We start from the raw sequence: 15137 nt of genomic DNA, 5'->3' as shown, positions 1-15137 counted from the left end.
TGCTATGCAATCCCCTAGTTATTATGAAAAACAAGACAAAAAAACTGCCTCCTTTCCTTCACCCCATCCAACTTCTTTTCCCCCAGGCTTCTTGCCACTTACTTCAGTTTTCAATTGTTTTTTCCTGCCACACTTCATCTTTAAAATTCCAGTTTGTAGGGTGCTGGGGTGACTCAGTCGGTTAAGCATCTGACTCTAGATTTTGGCTCAGGTCATGATCTCACGGTTTGTAAGTTCGAGCCCCGTGCCTGACTCTACACCTCTGTCCAGCTTGGGATTCGCTCTCTTCCTTCCTCTTTCTCTGCCCCTCCTCTGCTCTCTCTCTCTCTCTCTCCTTCGAAATAAATAAATAAATAAACTTATTTTTTTTAATAAGTAAAATAAAATTCCAGTTTGAAGGTGATTGCTGCCACTGACCATATCATTAACTCATATGCCAGTAAAAGAAAAACTGGCCCCAGAAGATCCAAACACCCACCTTTCTACTCCTGTGGCTTGTCATTCATCAGTTCTTCAAACCTTATCCCCAACCCTAGTTTCTGTGGCCACCTTTCCCTTCAGTCCTGAAACTGTCTTCAGACATTCCAGAATGCACTATTGACACTTGGAAGTTTTTAATCGTGGCCTCTCCACCATGGCCTTCAAAACACATGTCTTACATGTCTCGTTTAACTTCCAAAATGAGCCCAAAAGTAGGAAAAGAAGTATTCCTTGGCCCTGTTTTGTTCAATAAAGAAACAAAGAATTCAAGACATCAAGTAACTTGCCCAAGATCATGTAGTTAAAAGACTGGAGAAATAGACCTCTTTGGAATCTAGGACTTCTGATTTCTAACTCAAAAGGCATGACCATTGTAGATTAAAGTAAACAGTCTTTTGAAATATGTTTATTGCAAAACTGCTTGACAAGAAGCATACCTGTTTGATAATGCTTTGCCAATTAAAAAAATGCAGTGGTACCATAATTTTTAAAACAAGGTCTAGTATGAATGAGAGCTGTTTCATGAAGAGATAGAGTGGTATTGTCAGCAGTTGCCTTAAGAATATAATTTAAGGAACATAAGAAAGTTGCCTCATCCCAAAATGTCTGTCTATGGAGGATACCTAAAATATCTGTGTATGGTGAATGTCTGAAATATCACTATTAGAGAACCAGTCTTTGGTTAAAAGAATCATTCTTTTTTAAAGTTCATTGAATGTGGAGGAGAAGGTGAGAGTGACACCTTATGCTTTCTCAGTTATTAACCTTTTTTAAAAAAAAATATTTATTTATTTATTTTGAGTGGGAGAGAGAGTGCAAACAGGGGAAGGGCAGAGAGAGTGGGTAAGAGAGGGATTCCCAAGTAGGCTCCGCACTGTCAGTGCAGAGCTCGATGTGGGACTTAATCCAATGAACCGTGAGATCATGACCTGTCAGCTAGATGCTTCAGTCTAAACAATGTGATCTGTCCTTTCCAGCTAGAGTAAGGTAGCTAGAGAGAACATAACTCCATGCATTAGGAATACATTCAGAACTCAGTTTTGATGAAAGGGCATTGAAGAGAGGGCCCCAGAAGCTGGGTACTCCCTGCAGTGGAGAAGACTAGTAGAGAGCCGTGGGTACTGGGAAAGTGAGGGGCATGGAGGGGAAGCAAAAGAGCTTACAAGGGATTCCTTGGGCAAGAGCAGCTACCAGGGCCAAGTGCAGTATGAAAGTGTGAGGCTTCTTTTTAAAAAAAAATATTAAATATTTCAAGATGGTGACAGCAGAGCATTTACCCAAGTGCAAGGTCCTTCTCAACACGGGGAAGAGGCTCGTGTGACCCAGCAGGTCACGAGCCCATGAAATTGACCCTGTGGTGGGATATTTTTAGAATGAATGTAGACAGGCCTAAATCCTGTGTCCACTGGAATGGACACCCAAGGTCTCTGCTTAGAGACCTTGGGTGCTCTCTTTTTAGTGCTCCTGAATCATGTATCATTCATTCAACAAACATTTACTAAACACCTTCTACTGTACATGCATCAGGTACCTAGGCATAGAAAGATGGATTCCTTAACAGACTTTTCCAGACTGTGTTTCTCAGGGCACAGTTTAATTCCTAATTAAACTATGAGAGCCTGCCAAGTGCCAGATCCTCTTAGAGTATATGCAGGCAAAACTAAATAAATAAAATAAAATAGGCTCTCAATTAATTGTGAGCTATATACTCTATTTCTTAGAAGCCCTCCCCACATGGATATTCACAGTAAGTATTAAAACATTGAAGAATCTGGAAAGTCCCCCAGCACAGAAACCCACTTAACTTCCTTTAAGCTCTCTTTCATATTTAATTTGACCATACAAAACTTTCCTCAAAGCCTATCTAAATGGGACCGAAAGAAGTTGTAAATAATAAATATGAACTGTTCTTTCAAGAAGTTTGGTGGTGAAGAGAAGACAGGGAATGGCATAGGGATTTGAGCCGTGGGTGGGGACCATTAAAAAAGAGCACCCAGCTGAGTATAATAAGGGCTACAAAAGACAGAGCCAATATATCAAGGGGCTGATATTTTATGCACTGCAGTGTGCAAGCTCCACAGGACTTTCCCTTTGCTTTCATACTCCCTTTAACAATGACCTCTACCCACTGGTGATCCAAGACTGTGCACTGTGCATCTTTTTTTAATAGTTTACCCCCACCACTTATGGGAAGTCCAGGGCACGGCCAACAGCCAAGAAGAAGGGCAGTGATTTAGATACTTCAAATGGGCTTTTTCCATGGATGATAAGAGTTTCAGCACTGAGCATGATCAAAAACCTGACTCCAAATGATGATGATGTTGGTGATGATGACAATGATGATGTTGATAAATTACAATGCCTGATCATTGTTATTCAACGTGCCAAAAGCAGGCAATGTGTTCTGAGATCACAAACCTGCATTTTAGCAAGAAATTCAAATGGTCTGGTTTAGAGATGAGTGTTCTGCTGAATGGATGTTTCCATTGTAACAACAATGACAAAGCCATTTGGTAGATTCCTCATTCTCTGGCAAGACATTATTTTCATTGGCTTTAGGGCAACTTCTATTAATAGATGCAACAGTTCTCACTGCAGATTCACGAGTCTGTGATTCTCTTTTTAATAATACTTTTGAGCATATTTTGAACTAAATTAGGATTTCTTTTTTTTCCAAGTAGGAGTTCAAATTCAGTGCAAGGCACCCACCAGTGTTTTATTTAGAAGTGTATTAATGGATCATTCCTTCATTCCCATAGCTTTCATTTTTAATTAAAAGATGAAGTCGGTATTGGACAATTTGGACCAAGCACTGGCTGAGGAGACGAGGCAGCAGGCAGCCACTAGAGTATGAGGGGCTGGAGGTCACTGGACCAGAGGCCAGGAAGCTTGGTACTAATCCTGGCTGTGCCTTAATTCCATGTGTGACCCCTTGTCCACTCTAGGCCTCTCTGTCTACATATGTAAAAAGAGAAATGGGCATATCAGTGGCCCCCCAACCTCTTCTGATATGAAGACCCCCTTTTATAAGAGTAAAATATTCCATGGACTTCAACTTGATAGTTGTACTTTGAAATCCTTAATGCTAATAAATTAATTTTCATTCTGTGACTCAAAACAACACCTACATGCATTTAAAAATTAGTGATGCATATGTGTGTGTGTTTATTTGGTCTAATGATACTGCTAGATGCACAGATGGGTTTGAGGACCCTTCCAATAAATGCCTTTTCCATCTTGGGATTCAGTGATTGGGAAGTGATCATCTAGCTCTCTAAACTCCCTTTCAACTATTGCATTCTTTGAGTCTTTGAGCCTTGTTTCTGTAGAGAACAATGGAACAGCATTAACAGACAATCATAACATTTGCCAAACACCTACTAGGAAAGGGATGATTTAAAAGAAACATGGTCAAATATTGTACAAATCTCTCAGTCTTCGGGGGGAATCCAAGACCTAAAAAGAGTGAATGGTATATCCAAAGTCACATAACAAATTTTGACTGTCTTTTTTTTTTTAAACATTCTGAACTGAACTTCCAGTTTTTCTCTAATTAGATAGGCTAAATTCTGGATTTGTTTGGTTCCCAAAACACTGTTGTTTTCTGGAGTGGGAGACTAAATTGGGTTAAACGCAAATTGAGAGGAAGTTCACATTCTAATCCTGCCTTTGACGATGACCCTGAACTAGATGCTGTATAAACCAGGGAAAATTGTTTATCTCTGATGGTTTCAATTTAGATCATTATTGATATCTGAATATGATAAATACAATGAACTTTCTATTGACCAGCATGACAAAAAAGGATTTTGTTTAGTCGTATTTTCCTGTTAATAGAAGTTACCATACATACATAGGTCAACAATTTTCAAAACTTATGGTGAAAAAAAAGGACCCATAGCATTGGCACTAAATTGAGCCCAATGTAATCATGTTTTATTAGTTAGACATTCCATATCTTGCTTAAATCTTCTAACCTTAAATATCACTAAATTGTTGTGTCTATACCATCTAAAAAACTTTAGTTGCTGTTAAAGCTAAACCAACCAGGTTTTACCATATTTAGCTCCTGCCGCAAGAAATTCATTTAGGCTTGTGTGTGCCGAGGTTTTGCAGTATGACATAGTGAAAGGCCATTTACACAGTAAGTATGAGAAATACACCTGTTCCTTTAAAAAACAGTAACAATCCTTAGTAACAAAATGGCCCAGGAAACTCAGGAGGCTCCCAGGTAGCTCAGTCAATTGTGCACCTGACTCTTGATTTCAGCTCGGGTCATGATACCAGGGTTGTGGGATTGAGCCCTGCATCAGGCTCAGCGCTGAGCCTGCTGAAGATTCTCTCTCTCCCTATGCCCTTCCTGTACTCGCTTGCATGGGCATACTCTCTCTGCCCCCCTCTCTCTCTTTCTAAAAAAACAAATAAATAATTAATTTAAAAATAATAAAAATTTTTTAAAAACTCAAAAAATGCCTCCCACGCACATAGAAAATGACTCAGGAACAATATGTGGCCATCAGAAGACATCTAGGCAAGGATGAAAGGAACATGTTCCTTCGCAGGTTGACCTCGAACAACTTCTTCCTCATCATATTTCTCTTAATCTCATTTGGCACCTTTGGACACTGGAAGAACTTGAAAACAGAATTTGGGAAGTGAAGCACATAAAATAATATGCAGTCCCAAGGCTTTTTTCTTTTCTTTTTTTTTTCTTTTTTTTTTTTCCTTCCCCAGAAACAGGAAACAATCTGTCTAATCCTCCTTTTAGAGAGTCAGTGGTGAAATCTGCTGTTGTCTTTGTACATCCTTACCTTGGAGGCCTTAAACTGGAATGACATCCAAAAACCTTGCTTGTGGCTTCCCAGACAGGATAGAAAAGTGCTTCCAGTGTGCGTCATATCATTGTTTAAATGTTTTGATTAATCACTTTAGTGTGATGATTTTCTTTCTTTTTTTTTTTAAACTATAACAATCCAAGAGGAGGAATATATAAGCCATCAGTTTCCTAGGCTAATATGTGTCCCCAAAGTATTATTTGTTTCCAAAACTTGTTTAAAATAATTCCAAAGCTAAAATTTCCACCTGTTCATATAATTTTTATCAACCTTACCCTTACATTTCTCCATATCTCTCTGCATTCCCGACTCATTCCAAAGTTCCCATAAATTAGTGGATTTCAAAGATCTCATTTGAAGATCAGCAATTGAACATTTTGGTTTACTTCTTTTAAGGAAACTTAAGGATAAAGCCCCAGGGACTGGTATGGACTTGTTTACTTGACATCACAGTTTCTGAGACTGTAACAAGAGGTCCTCTTAAAGAACACATTATGCCAAATGAATCTCCCAAGTGGTTGCCAGGACAACCTTTTCCTCCTTCTCAGCTTAGAGCTAATTGAGTATTAACCTGGGTGTTCAGAAGAAAATTGGTTAATTTTCAGGGAAAAAATGGAATTTAAGATATGCTAAAGCATCGAATTATGACTGAATTATCGTTGGGTCTGTGCTGGCTTTTATGCCCTATACATACTTTGGAACACAGCTACTCCAGAGAAAATGTCTATGTCAAAATACCTGCTCAGAATAGAACATTTATGTTTAAATTCTCCCTCCTGATACGATATAAAGGACACGGGGGAAAACCTTTGTTCAAGACACCTGAGTTACAGCAGCAGACATTAGCCTGGCTTGACTCACGCCCAAGCTGTCGAAGCTTTACCCATGAGGCACATTAACATCCACACCTTTTGTTCTAAATTTACTGTACCAAACTTTACCAAAAGAATTCCAGATTCAAAAATAATAAAAAGCCAAGGAGCGTAAGTTCCATTGTTAGCCCAGAAGTGAGTCACCGCTGCAGAATTTCTTCTGTCTACTGATTAGACCGGATACGCGCTGGGCGGTGCAGCAGGAAAGGCTGTTGCTGTCTGTATGTGTGAGTTAATAGTCACAAAAGGTCACAATTTTAACATGTGAAAAACCAAATCTCTCTCCTGGGCATCTGGGTTGGTTTTTTTCAACACACCCTCTTAGTAGCAAAGGGAAAAAACGACATTGCTTTTCCTTCCAACCTGAGTCTACCCCCAGCTGACACAGCTACGTGCTTCCCTGCATGGAGACAGAAGACACTGGTTTTTGTGTTTGGTGGGGCTGATGTGATATGAGACGTTTGACATTTCTAGAGGGTGGTATACGTCAGAGGCAGGCAACCAATACCACTTCTGTGATAAAAGGAATGACTTTCTTCCACAGCATGGAACGGGACAGAATTAGGGTGAACAAATAATTGATCATCCAGACCAAGGCACTCTTGTCAGTGAAGGGTGGCTCTATTAGCAATTACACAGGACAAGAAGAGTGGACCAGGACTATCCCAAGCAAACCAGAAGCATGATCACCCTAGGCACCGGGTCAGCTAAACACTTACCAGAAGAATAAGAAAAATAATATGTAGCATTTATTTAGTACTCACTAAATAACAATCACTGTGCTAAGCGTTTTATGTATTACCCAGTTTAAACCTTGCAAAACTTGAAAATTTACTAGGTAAATACCGTTTGCCAAGCCAGCAGTTTTCAAACTTTTTTGGTGAACAATAGGAAACAAAATAATGGGAAGACAAAAATCTTCCACAGAACACCAACATTGAAAGCCAATTAAAAAATAAATAAAATAGGGGCGCCTGGGTGGCTCAGTCGGTTAAGCATCCGACTTCAGCTCAGGTCACGATCTCGCGGTCCGTGAGTTCGAGCCCCGCGTCTGGCTCTGGGCTGATGGCTCAGAGCCTGGAGCCTGCTTCCGATTCTGTGTCTCCCTCTTTCTCTGCCCCTCCCCCATTCATGCTGTGTCTCTCTCTGTCTCCAAAATAAATAAACGTTAAAAAAAATTTTAAATAAATAAATAAATAAATAAAATAAGATAAAATAAAATAAAATAAAATAAAATAAAATAAAATAAAATAAAATACACAACTGCCTTGGTCAAAACCAGGATTAGGAGCTAGTCCTAAAACCCAAGCCCCTCCTCCACCCTGCCATGGCCCCTCAGGCACCACCGCAGAACCGTGGGCTGTTAAGAATTGTGCGAAGAGCCTCTGTCTAGAGATTGATAATGGTCTGACTAATTTAATCCTCACAATCTGCTGAGGTTTGTCATTAGTGTCATTTTTAAGCGAAGAAAGCCCAGCTGGGAAGGATCATACAGTGAGGAGATTCAAAAGCAAGGATTCAAACGTGAATCTGTCAGACTCCAAGCCCACTCCTTTACATGCCATCATCTGCCTCTACTGTAGCAGACTTCTAGGCTGGTCAATATTTAGAAACATATTTGGACCTTTCCATCTCGGCTTGCCCAACCAGGGCAATACTGGGTTCCCTGCCAGGTGTAGTCTGAGTTTTCCAAGGCCTTCAGAGGTCCCATCCCAGAGCCTTTCAGGCAGTCCTGTTCCACCAGATACCAGCAAAGTGTAACAATAACAACAACGATAGCTAGCAGCTTGGCATCTGTATGTGCTCTGCTGTGCGCGGAGCATCTTGAATGGATTGTCCCGTTGCTTTGTCACAACAATGCTATGAGGTAGACACCATTATGTTGTTACCTCATCATTTTGCAGATGAGAAAACTGAGTACTGCAAAGATTATGTAGTAAGGTAAAGCAGATAGTAAGTGTTGGAGAAAGGATTTGTCTCGACAACAGTGTATGGTGTCTTCTTCTGTCTTAACACACTTTAGTCCCTACGGGCAATGAACCTGACGCCTTGGTATTCCAAACCTTTCAGAGCCACAGTCACTTTCATAACTCACTGGTCCCTTTGCCCCATTTTCTTGGGGCTTTTTTCCCCCCACTCTTTTTTGGTAAACTAATTCCTGCTCTGGCAGTAGGTATTGAACCTTGTTTGGTTTTGATCTGGGAACTGGAACTCTGGGAAGTAGCTTCATACCTAAAGAGGATTCTCCAGGAGACATGATGCTTTAAAACAATGTATTAAGTAATGGTGGGGCATGCTGCCTGATTCACAATGGTCCATCTATTTTGGGCCCCATAGGCCTTCTCCACTGAAGCATCATATTGATCAGCATGGAAGTCTTTTAAAATCCACCTTGGTTGAGTTTAAACTATGATCTCCTGGGGGCCAAAGATTATTTTAGTCCTGCTCTTCTCTTTTTTAATCCTTTTATTTTAAAGATTTTTATTTATTTATTTATTTTAAGTAATGTCTACACCCAGCGTGGGGCTCAAATTCACAACCAAGAGTCAAGAGTCAGATGCTCTATTGACTGAGCCAGCCAGCCACCCCTAAATGTTTATTTGTTTATTTTGAGGAGAGGAAGGGCAGAGAGAGAAGGAGAGAGAGGATCCCAAGCAGGCTCCATGCAGTCAATGCAGAGCCCATCAGGGGGCTGGATCCCACAAACTGTGAGATCATGACCTGAGCTGAAATCGGGAGTTGGAAGCTCAACCAACTGAGCCATCCAGGTGCCCCCAGTGCCTGCTCTTTAAAAGGGAGTTGGAGGATGATTTTTAAAGAAATGAAAAGAGCATCCCTGCTTCTTACCTTCAAAGACCAGCATGTGTTTTAAACTTTACATCAGTGGTTGGGGGGTGGGGGGTGGGGAACACCTCAGGGGCTCATTAAGTTGAGTGCCCAACTTCGGCTCAAGTCATGATCTCATGGGTTCATGAGTTCATACCCCACATCGGGCTTGCTGCTGTCAGTGCAGAGCCCAGTTCAGATCCTCTGTTTCCCTCTCTCTATGCCCCTCCACTACTCACACTCTCTTTCTCAAAAATAAATAAAAACATTTTTAAAAAATACTTTAAACTGTACATCACTGTATGGATCCAGACTTCAGCAAGTCCATCTAGCCCTGTCTGACCTGAAAGGTACCTAACAACCAAGTCAGAGCTCTCCTAGAGGATGAACTATTACAGGGCTCTCCTGAGGGTTCTGTATAATCTAGCATTATTCACTTATCGTATAACTGCATTTTGCATGCAGGCACTACATTAGCTTCTTGGGTATTATTTTTACCGTGGCTAATCTATAAAAAGACTGTGTAAAATCTGCACGGTAATCCTAAATTTTAAATTCTTAACAAAGATCAACAGAGTATTCTATATTCCAATATATGCAATTAGATATTTACCAAATATTTTCAGAGATAATTGTGATGAGTTCCTGAATTTGAGCCAGACTCCAGTGAATGCATCCTGTAATGCCCTTTGCCTTCTTTTAGCCCAGAGTTTATCTGCTTTCATATGACATGAAAATAGCATGGCCTGAGTAATCTACATGACAGGCATTCACTTAAGACTAGGAAGTGCTTTTCATTGTTGCAAATATGAGAAGGCTATAACATTATGCCTATCTTTAAAGGACCTACAACTTAGTTAGAAACAATTTTGGAATGGGATAGATGGTATATCACATGATATCAAATTAGTTATAATAAAGACCCCACCTTGGCCCAGTCTTTTCCTCCTCCATTATGAATGACAGTTAAAAAGAAATAAAGCATGCTTCTTAAATATCTGGAAGACATAAAGCTGGGAGTAAGAAATGAAAGGTTAATATACTGAATGATAGAAATCATGATGACAGTAAATAAAAACTTTGTGCTGAAACCAACAAGTTGAAATTAATAGGACTGATTAGAAAATCCTGCACTTAGTTTCAAAAAGTCAATAGCTTAAGTACAGGATGAGAGCAAACTGTAACTTTCACACTCAAAATTAAAACAAACAAACAAACAAAAAAATCCTGCAGACTTCATAAGCCCAAACCTTCCCTCGGTATCTTAAAAGTGCTGTTGGGCACCAGGCACCAGATGGGTACCATGAGATCTTATCATCTGATGTACCTGCAAATGCAAGCTCATTGGCCTATGACATGCAGCTCAAAGGAGAAAATATTCCCAGTGACTAGATCCTGTCGGGAGTAGACACAACACTGTAAGAAGGTCATCTTTGATAAAATGGCCTATAGACGAAGGAGACTAGATTGGTGGGTGACCGGGAAACCGAACTTTATAGAAATATTGAGGGACCACAGGATGTTTAGTCTAGAGAAGAAAAGATTACGGGACTTTGATGGTTGTTTTCCAGCATTTAGAAAGCTATTGTGTGACTACAAGAGGGAGTCTTTAGACTTTTTTTGGGGTTATTTCAGTTCAACCAATGGGGTGAAAGTTAGATAGGAGCAGATTCATTTTCTCTCTTCAGAAGCTTTCCTGCAACTTTGGGAAAGGCTGCTTCTTAAGACCTCTCACCTCCCCATGAGCATTCCAGCAGAAACTAGCTGACCATATGCCATACTGTAGACTGCTCCCTTCTGGAAAGCCTACATTGTGCTGGCAATTGGCATAAATTGAATCACTCTGCTGAAAATGCTTTCCAAATTAGGTGGGAAGTAATAATTTCTCATATACCTTCCTTAAACCTGCATACCCCCAAGATTTTGCTAGCCTATACCTAATCAGTTTGTTTCCCCATCTCCCCCATACTTGCTGGCAGAAGCAATCTTGACTTAGTTAACAGAATGTCATAGAAAATATACTCTGAGCAAGAAGATATGCTGCTGACCCACTTGGGGGTAACATGGGTATGAAAACTTGGACCATGTCTTTGTTCATTCACCAGTTGGACACGTAAATACCATTGCTCACCAGAACAGACAAGAAAGGGAAGAGCTTACCTCAAAGTGAGGAAAATGGTGAGAGGAAGTTCATAGAGGAGAGCCTAAGAGATGGAGCCACATCTAAGGCCCCACATTGAACCATCAGCAGTTCAAGAGGGAAAACTAATGGTTCTCTGAGCTGTGTGAAGCCAGGTGAAGGGAGGTACCTCTCAGCTTCCTGGAGCTGCCCTACTATTTACTATGGCTGTGTCTCTTAAGCATCACAGCCAAAGCCAACATCTTTTGGACACCTCCTGTGGTTTGAGGTGTGCTCAGATGTTACCATCCAGCTAAGAAGAAGAAGAAAAACCACATCTTCAGTTTGCCATTTCTGTTGTCAACTTATGACCAAGGAACACATTGGCCAGAAAGTTGCCTTCAATACAACAAAATGTATAGTTTTGGGGGGAAAGACCAATGAAATACTTCTGCCATTAAGTTGCTATCACTGAAATTTACCTCTTTGTTTCTTGCCAAATACATCATTTTGGCATCATGTCAACCTGCTTAGTTTAATTTAGAAGGGTGAAATCTCACTCACTTAATAACATCACTGTGTAGTTTAGAGGAGAGAAGGCTTAATATTTTAATGTTTTGTAAGCTTATATTTATAGAGGTTGACAAGTAAACATAGATACAAGCTCAGTTTCAGTTATTACCATTAACCAGAAATCACATTACACTGAGGTAGTCTATCTTGTTTGGGTTTTTTTGTTTTTGTTTTTGTTTTTTTTTATTTATTTTTGGGACAGAGAGAGACAGAGCATGAACGGGGGAGGGGCAGAGAGAGAGGGAGACACAGAATCGGAAACAGGCTCCAGGCTCTGAGCCATCAGCCCAGAGCCCGACGCGGGGCTCGAACTCACGGACCGCGAGATTGTGACCTGGCCGAAGTCGGACGCTTAACCGACTGCACCACCCAGGCGCCCCGTCTATCTTGTTTTTAAAGTTGAAGTGCTTACATGGCCGAGAATTAATTATTTTGAATGGTAACAACCTCTTGGAAGAACTGGCTAAAACGTAATTTTAAAATGGGTTGTGGGGCTCCTGGGTGGCTCAGTCAGTTAAGCATCCAACTTTGGCTCAGGTCATCTCACGGTTCATGAGTTTGAGCCCCACATCCGGTGAGCCGGAGTCCCGCCTGGGGTGAGCTCAGCCCTGCTTCAGACTTCACACTGACAGTGCAGAGCCTGCATGGGATTCTCTCTCTCTCTCCCTGTCTCTGCCCCTCGCACACTAGTACCCCCTCTTTCTCAATAATAAGTAAATAAATAATGAAATAATGAAATCAGTGGACTGTATGGTTATAGAGACTTTATAGGACATCAAATAGTTACTAACAGTGATTCTGTTATTCAGTGAGCAGGAACAATAGGTAGCATTTACATTACTATCAGTAGCTTTGCCAGGTAAAAGAACTGTTATTATAAAGAGCAAAATGTGATATAATTAATCTATAGAAGTATAATGAGAAGCATCATCAATATTTCTCAGGAAGGTAGCTGCCTTCTACTAATCCAGGAACAAAAGGTACCCTGAGTAACTAGTAATGATAATGTTGATAACAAAGGGAAAAAAAGCAATTCCCTTTTTCCAACTCATTTAAAGACCCGCCCACTATTGTATTCACATACCCAGCAAACCACACCTAAAGATTAAGGTTGTTTCTATATCACATACCCAATGAGACAATTCCAGGATAGTTGTTCTTTCTACTTGTACAAAGAGCAACACCTCACAGTTGAGTTTGTTTGGTGAACCTGCTTCAACTTTAATCCAAGTATATAAACCATTTTAACACGAGATGAATTATAAGCCACCTGAGAAGTGATACTAACACTCTAGATACATGAATTCACTTAACGCTCACAAGAATCCTATGCAATAGGTACTATCATTCCACTTTAACAGAGGAGGAAACTGAAACATAAAAGGTTTTAAGGAACGTGCCCAAGATCACACAGCTAAGAATTGGTATAGGAGAGATTTCAACTCAGCCTGGGTGGTCCGAAAATCTAAGTACTTACCCAGTAGGCAGTACCACCTCCCCGGTAATGTATGTAGCAAAAATTAATTAAGCGTCTAGTGTATACCAGGCACTGTGATAATCTCCTTATACACATTAGCATATTAAGTTCACCAGGTCAACAGTTCTGTGTCTTTGGCATAATACCCTAGCTTGGATATAGTCTCTTAAGACTGCAGGACGTTAGCAATAAGAAGTTACTGTATTCTCTTTCTTGTAGGGGTGGAATGGTCCAAACTAGTGAGCAGTATGAATTTGTACATCATGCTCTGTGCCTGTATGAGAGCAGACTTTCAGCAGAAACTGTCCAGTGATTCTCTGAAGATTTACCAGACCATCAATCTCTAGGGGTAGTTAATCAATTACCCACCTGAGGCTTCTGGAAGGAACTTCCTGCAATGGAAGGAAAAGAGAAGTCCCGAAGCCAAGCTGTGGCACGGATTGTGGAAGATGGCAACACAATTAAAGATTGCCAGCCTCTTGTGTATATGAATGCATTTGTAAGCATCCCCTAAGTTATTTTGAAGGTCCTATGCTGATGGAGGTATGATAGATTTCTCACACAGCTAAGGAGACTTTTGTTTTGTCTGTATTGACTACCTGCCACACAGAATGTACGGATGAAATACTCGGTGATATATGTCATCAGATGACAACTGGAGAAGCTGCTGAAGAAATTATTATTATGTGTTTAGATGCTTTAATGTTTGCAAAATCTGTCTTGTGAATGGACTGTCAGCTGTTAAACTGTTCCTGTTTTAAGTGCTATTACCTTTCTCAGTTACCAGAATCTTGCCGTTAAGGTCGCAAGTGATTGATAATGGATTTTTCACAAATAAGTCCTTGTTTTTGAAAAAAAAAAATCAAAAGCAGTACTATTTTATATGGAAATGTGTCTTGATAATATTACCTATAAATGTGTATTTATCAGTACCTCCTGTCAATCAATTACAGAGCACAATGATTGTCACTGGGTGTATATGTATTTACTCTCTATTATTGGACATAGAGGTGGTTTCTGCTCCAAAACTCCAGCCACTGTATTTCTACATTGTGAGTCATTTTAATTTAAAAGGGAAAAACAAATTTGTAGCAACTATGATGTATCAAGAATTTTAAATATCTGTGTCTCTTTTACTAAGAAGGAATTTTTGAATATTCTGTCTACCTAGAATCTCTCTCCCCTCCCCCCCAAAAAAAGGCAGATCCCTTTGGGAATGAAGTAAACTGTCCCATTTCCAGAAGTTCTCCAAAAGGTTGCTGCCATGGATATTCTTAAATTTCTGAAAGGTTTTAATCCTCAAGAGACAAATAAAGTTAAAAAAAATGCACTCAGCAAACACTAGATGTTCTGCCCAAATATGAATTTTCAATGCAGCTATGTTGACTTTGTTTCATACTGCCAATAAACTACTCTTAATACTAAGTATTGAGTAAAGCATCTGCTTTTTTTTTCCTCTTGGGAAGAAGCTCTTATCTTTTGGGGGAAGCCTGGAGTAGGTAATAAGATGGGTTTAATTTTAGTCTCTGCCTCTCCCCAGTGGAGATAACTGTCTCTAAATGTAATATTGTCATCACTTGAGGGATAATGATCTAGAAGTACCATCATTATGTGGTTTTCCTCAATAGGCTCCCAGCATATTATTATACAAACGGTACATGTTTACATCTTTATATCACTTGTCATAGGCCCTCATAAATTACATGACTTGTGTTTATTCAGCAGAATCAATATCATCTGAAGAGATGTAATGTTTTAGGAACATTCAATTAACTAAGATTACAATTCCTTTCTTCCTTCTTGAGGCTAAGAAGTAGTCATGTGCCAAAGAGATGTAGGAGAAAACTTACAAGTTTTATTCTGCTCCTGGAGGTCAGAATTTTTTCTACATAAAAAAAGGAGAGGTAATCATAATCCCTTCTTTCTAAGGAAACAGACAAAAGGACACTGGTGTA

The 15137-nt window shown here is 39.9% G+C and overlaps 1 protein-coding gene across 4 annotated transcripts in view; it reads left to right on the top strand.

Moving 5' to 3' along the window:
* The window catches only part of PTPRR (protein tyrosine phosphatase receptor type R), a 243328-nt gene extending 228721 nt beyond the window's left edge, over positions 1-14607 (top strand). For all 4 annotated transcript variants that reach the window (XM_019835222.3, XM_045062069.1, XM_045062070.1 and 1 more), the window contains one exon: positions 13402-14607. In XM_019835222.3, the coding sequence (XP_019690781.1) occupies positions 13402-13495 (94 nt within the window). In that variant the 3' untranslated portion in view covers positions 13496-14607. The remainder of the gene's footprint in view (positions 1-13401) is intronic.
* The last annotated feature ends 530 nt before the right edge of the window (positions 14608-15137 follow it).

The sequence above is a fragment of the Felis catus genome, chromosome B4, assembly GCF_018350175.1.
Source record: "Felis catus isolate Fca126 chromosome B4, F.catus_Fca126_mat1.0, whole genome shotgun sequence".
Classification (NCBI taxonomy): Eukaryota; Metazoa; Chordata; class Mammalia; order Carnivora; family Felidae; genus Felis; species Felis catus.
Note: the sequence above shows the minus strand (reverse complement) of the source record. Positions and strands in the feature narration are given on the sequence as shown.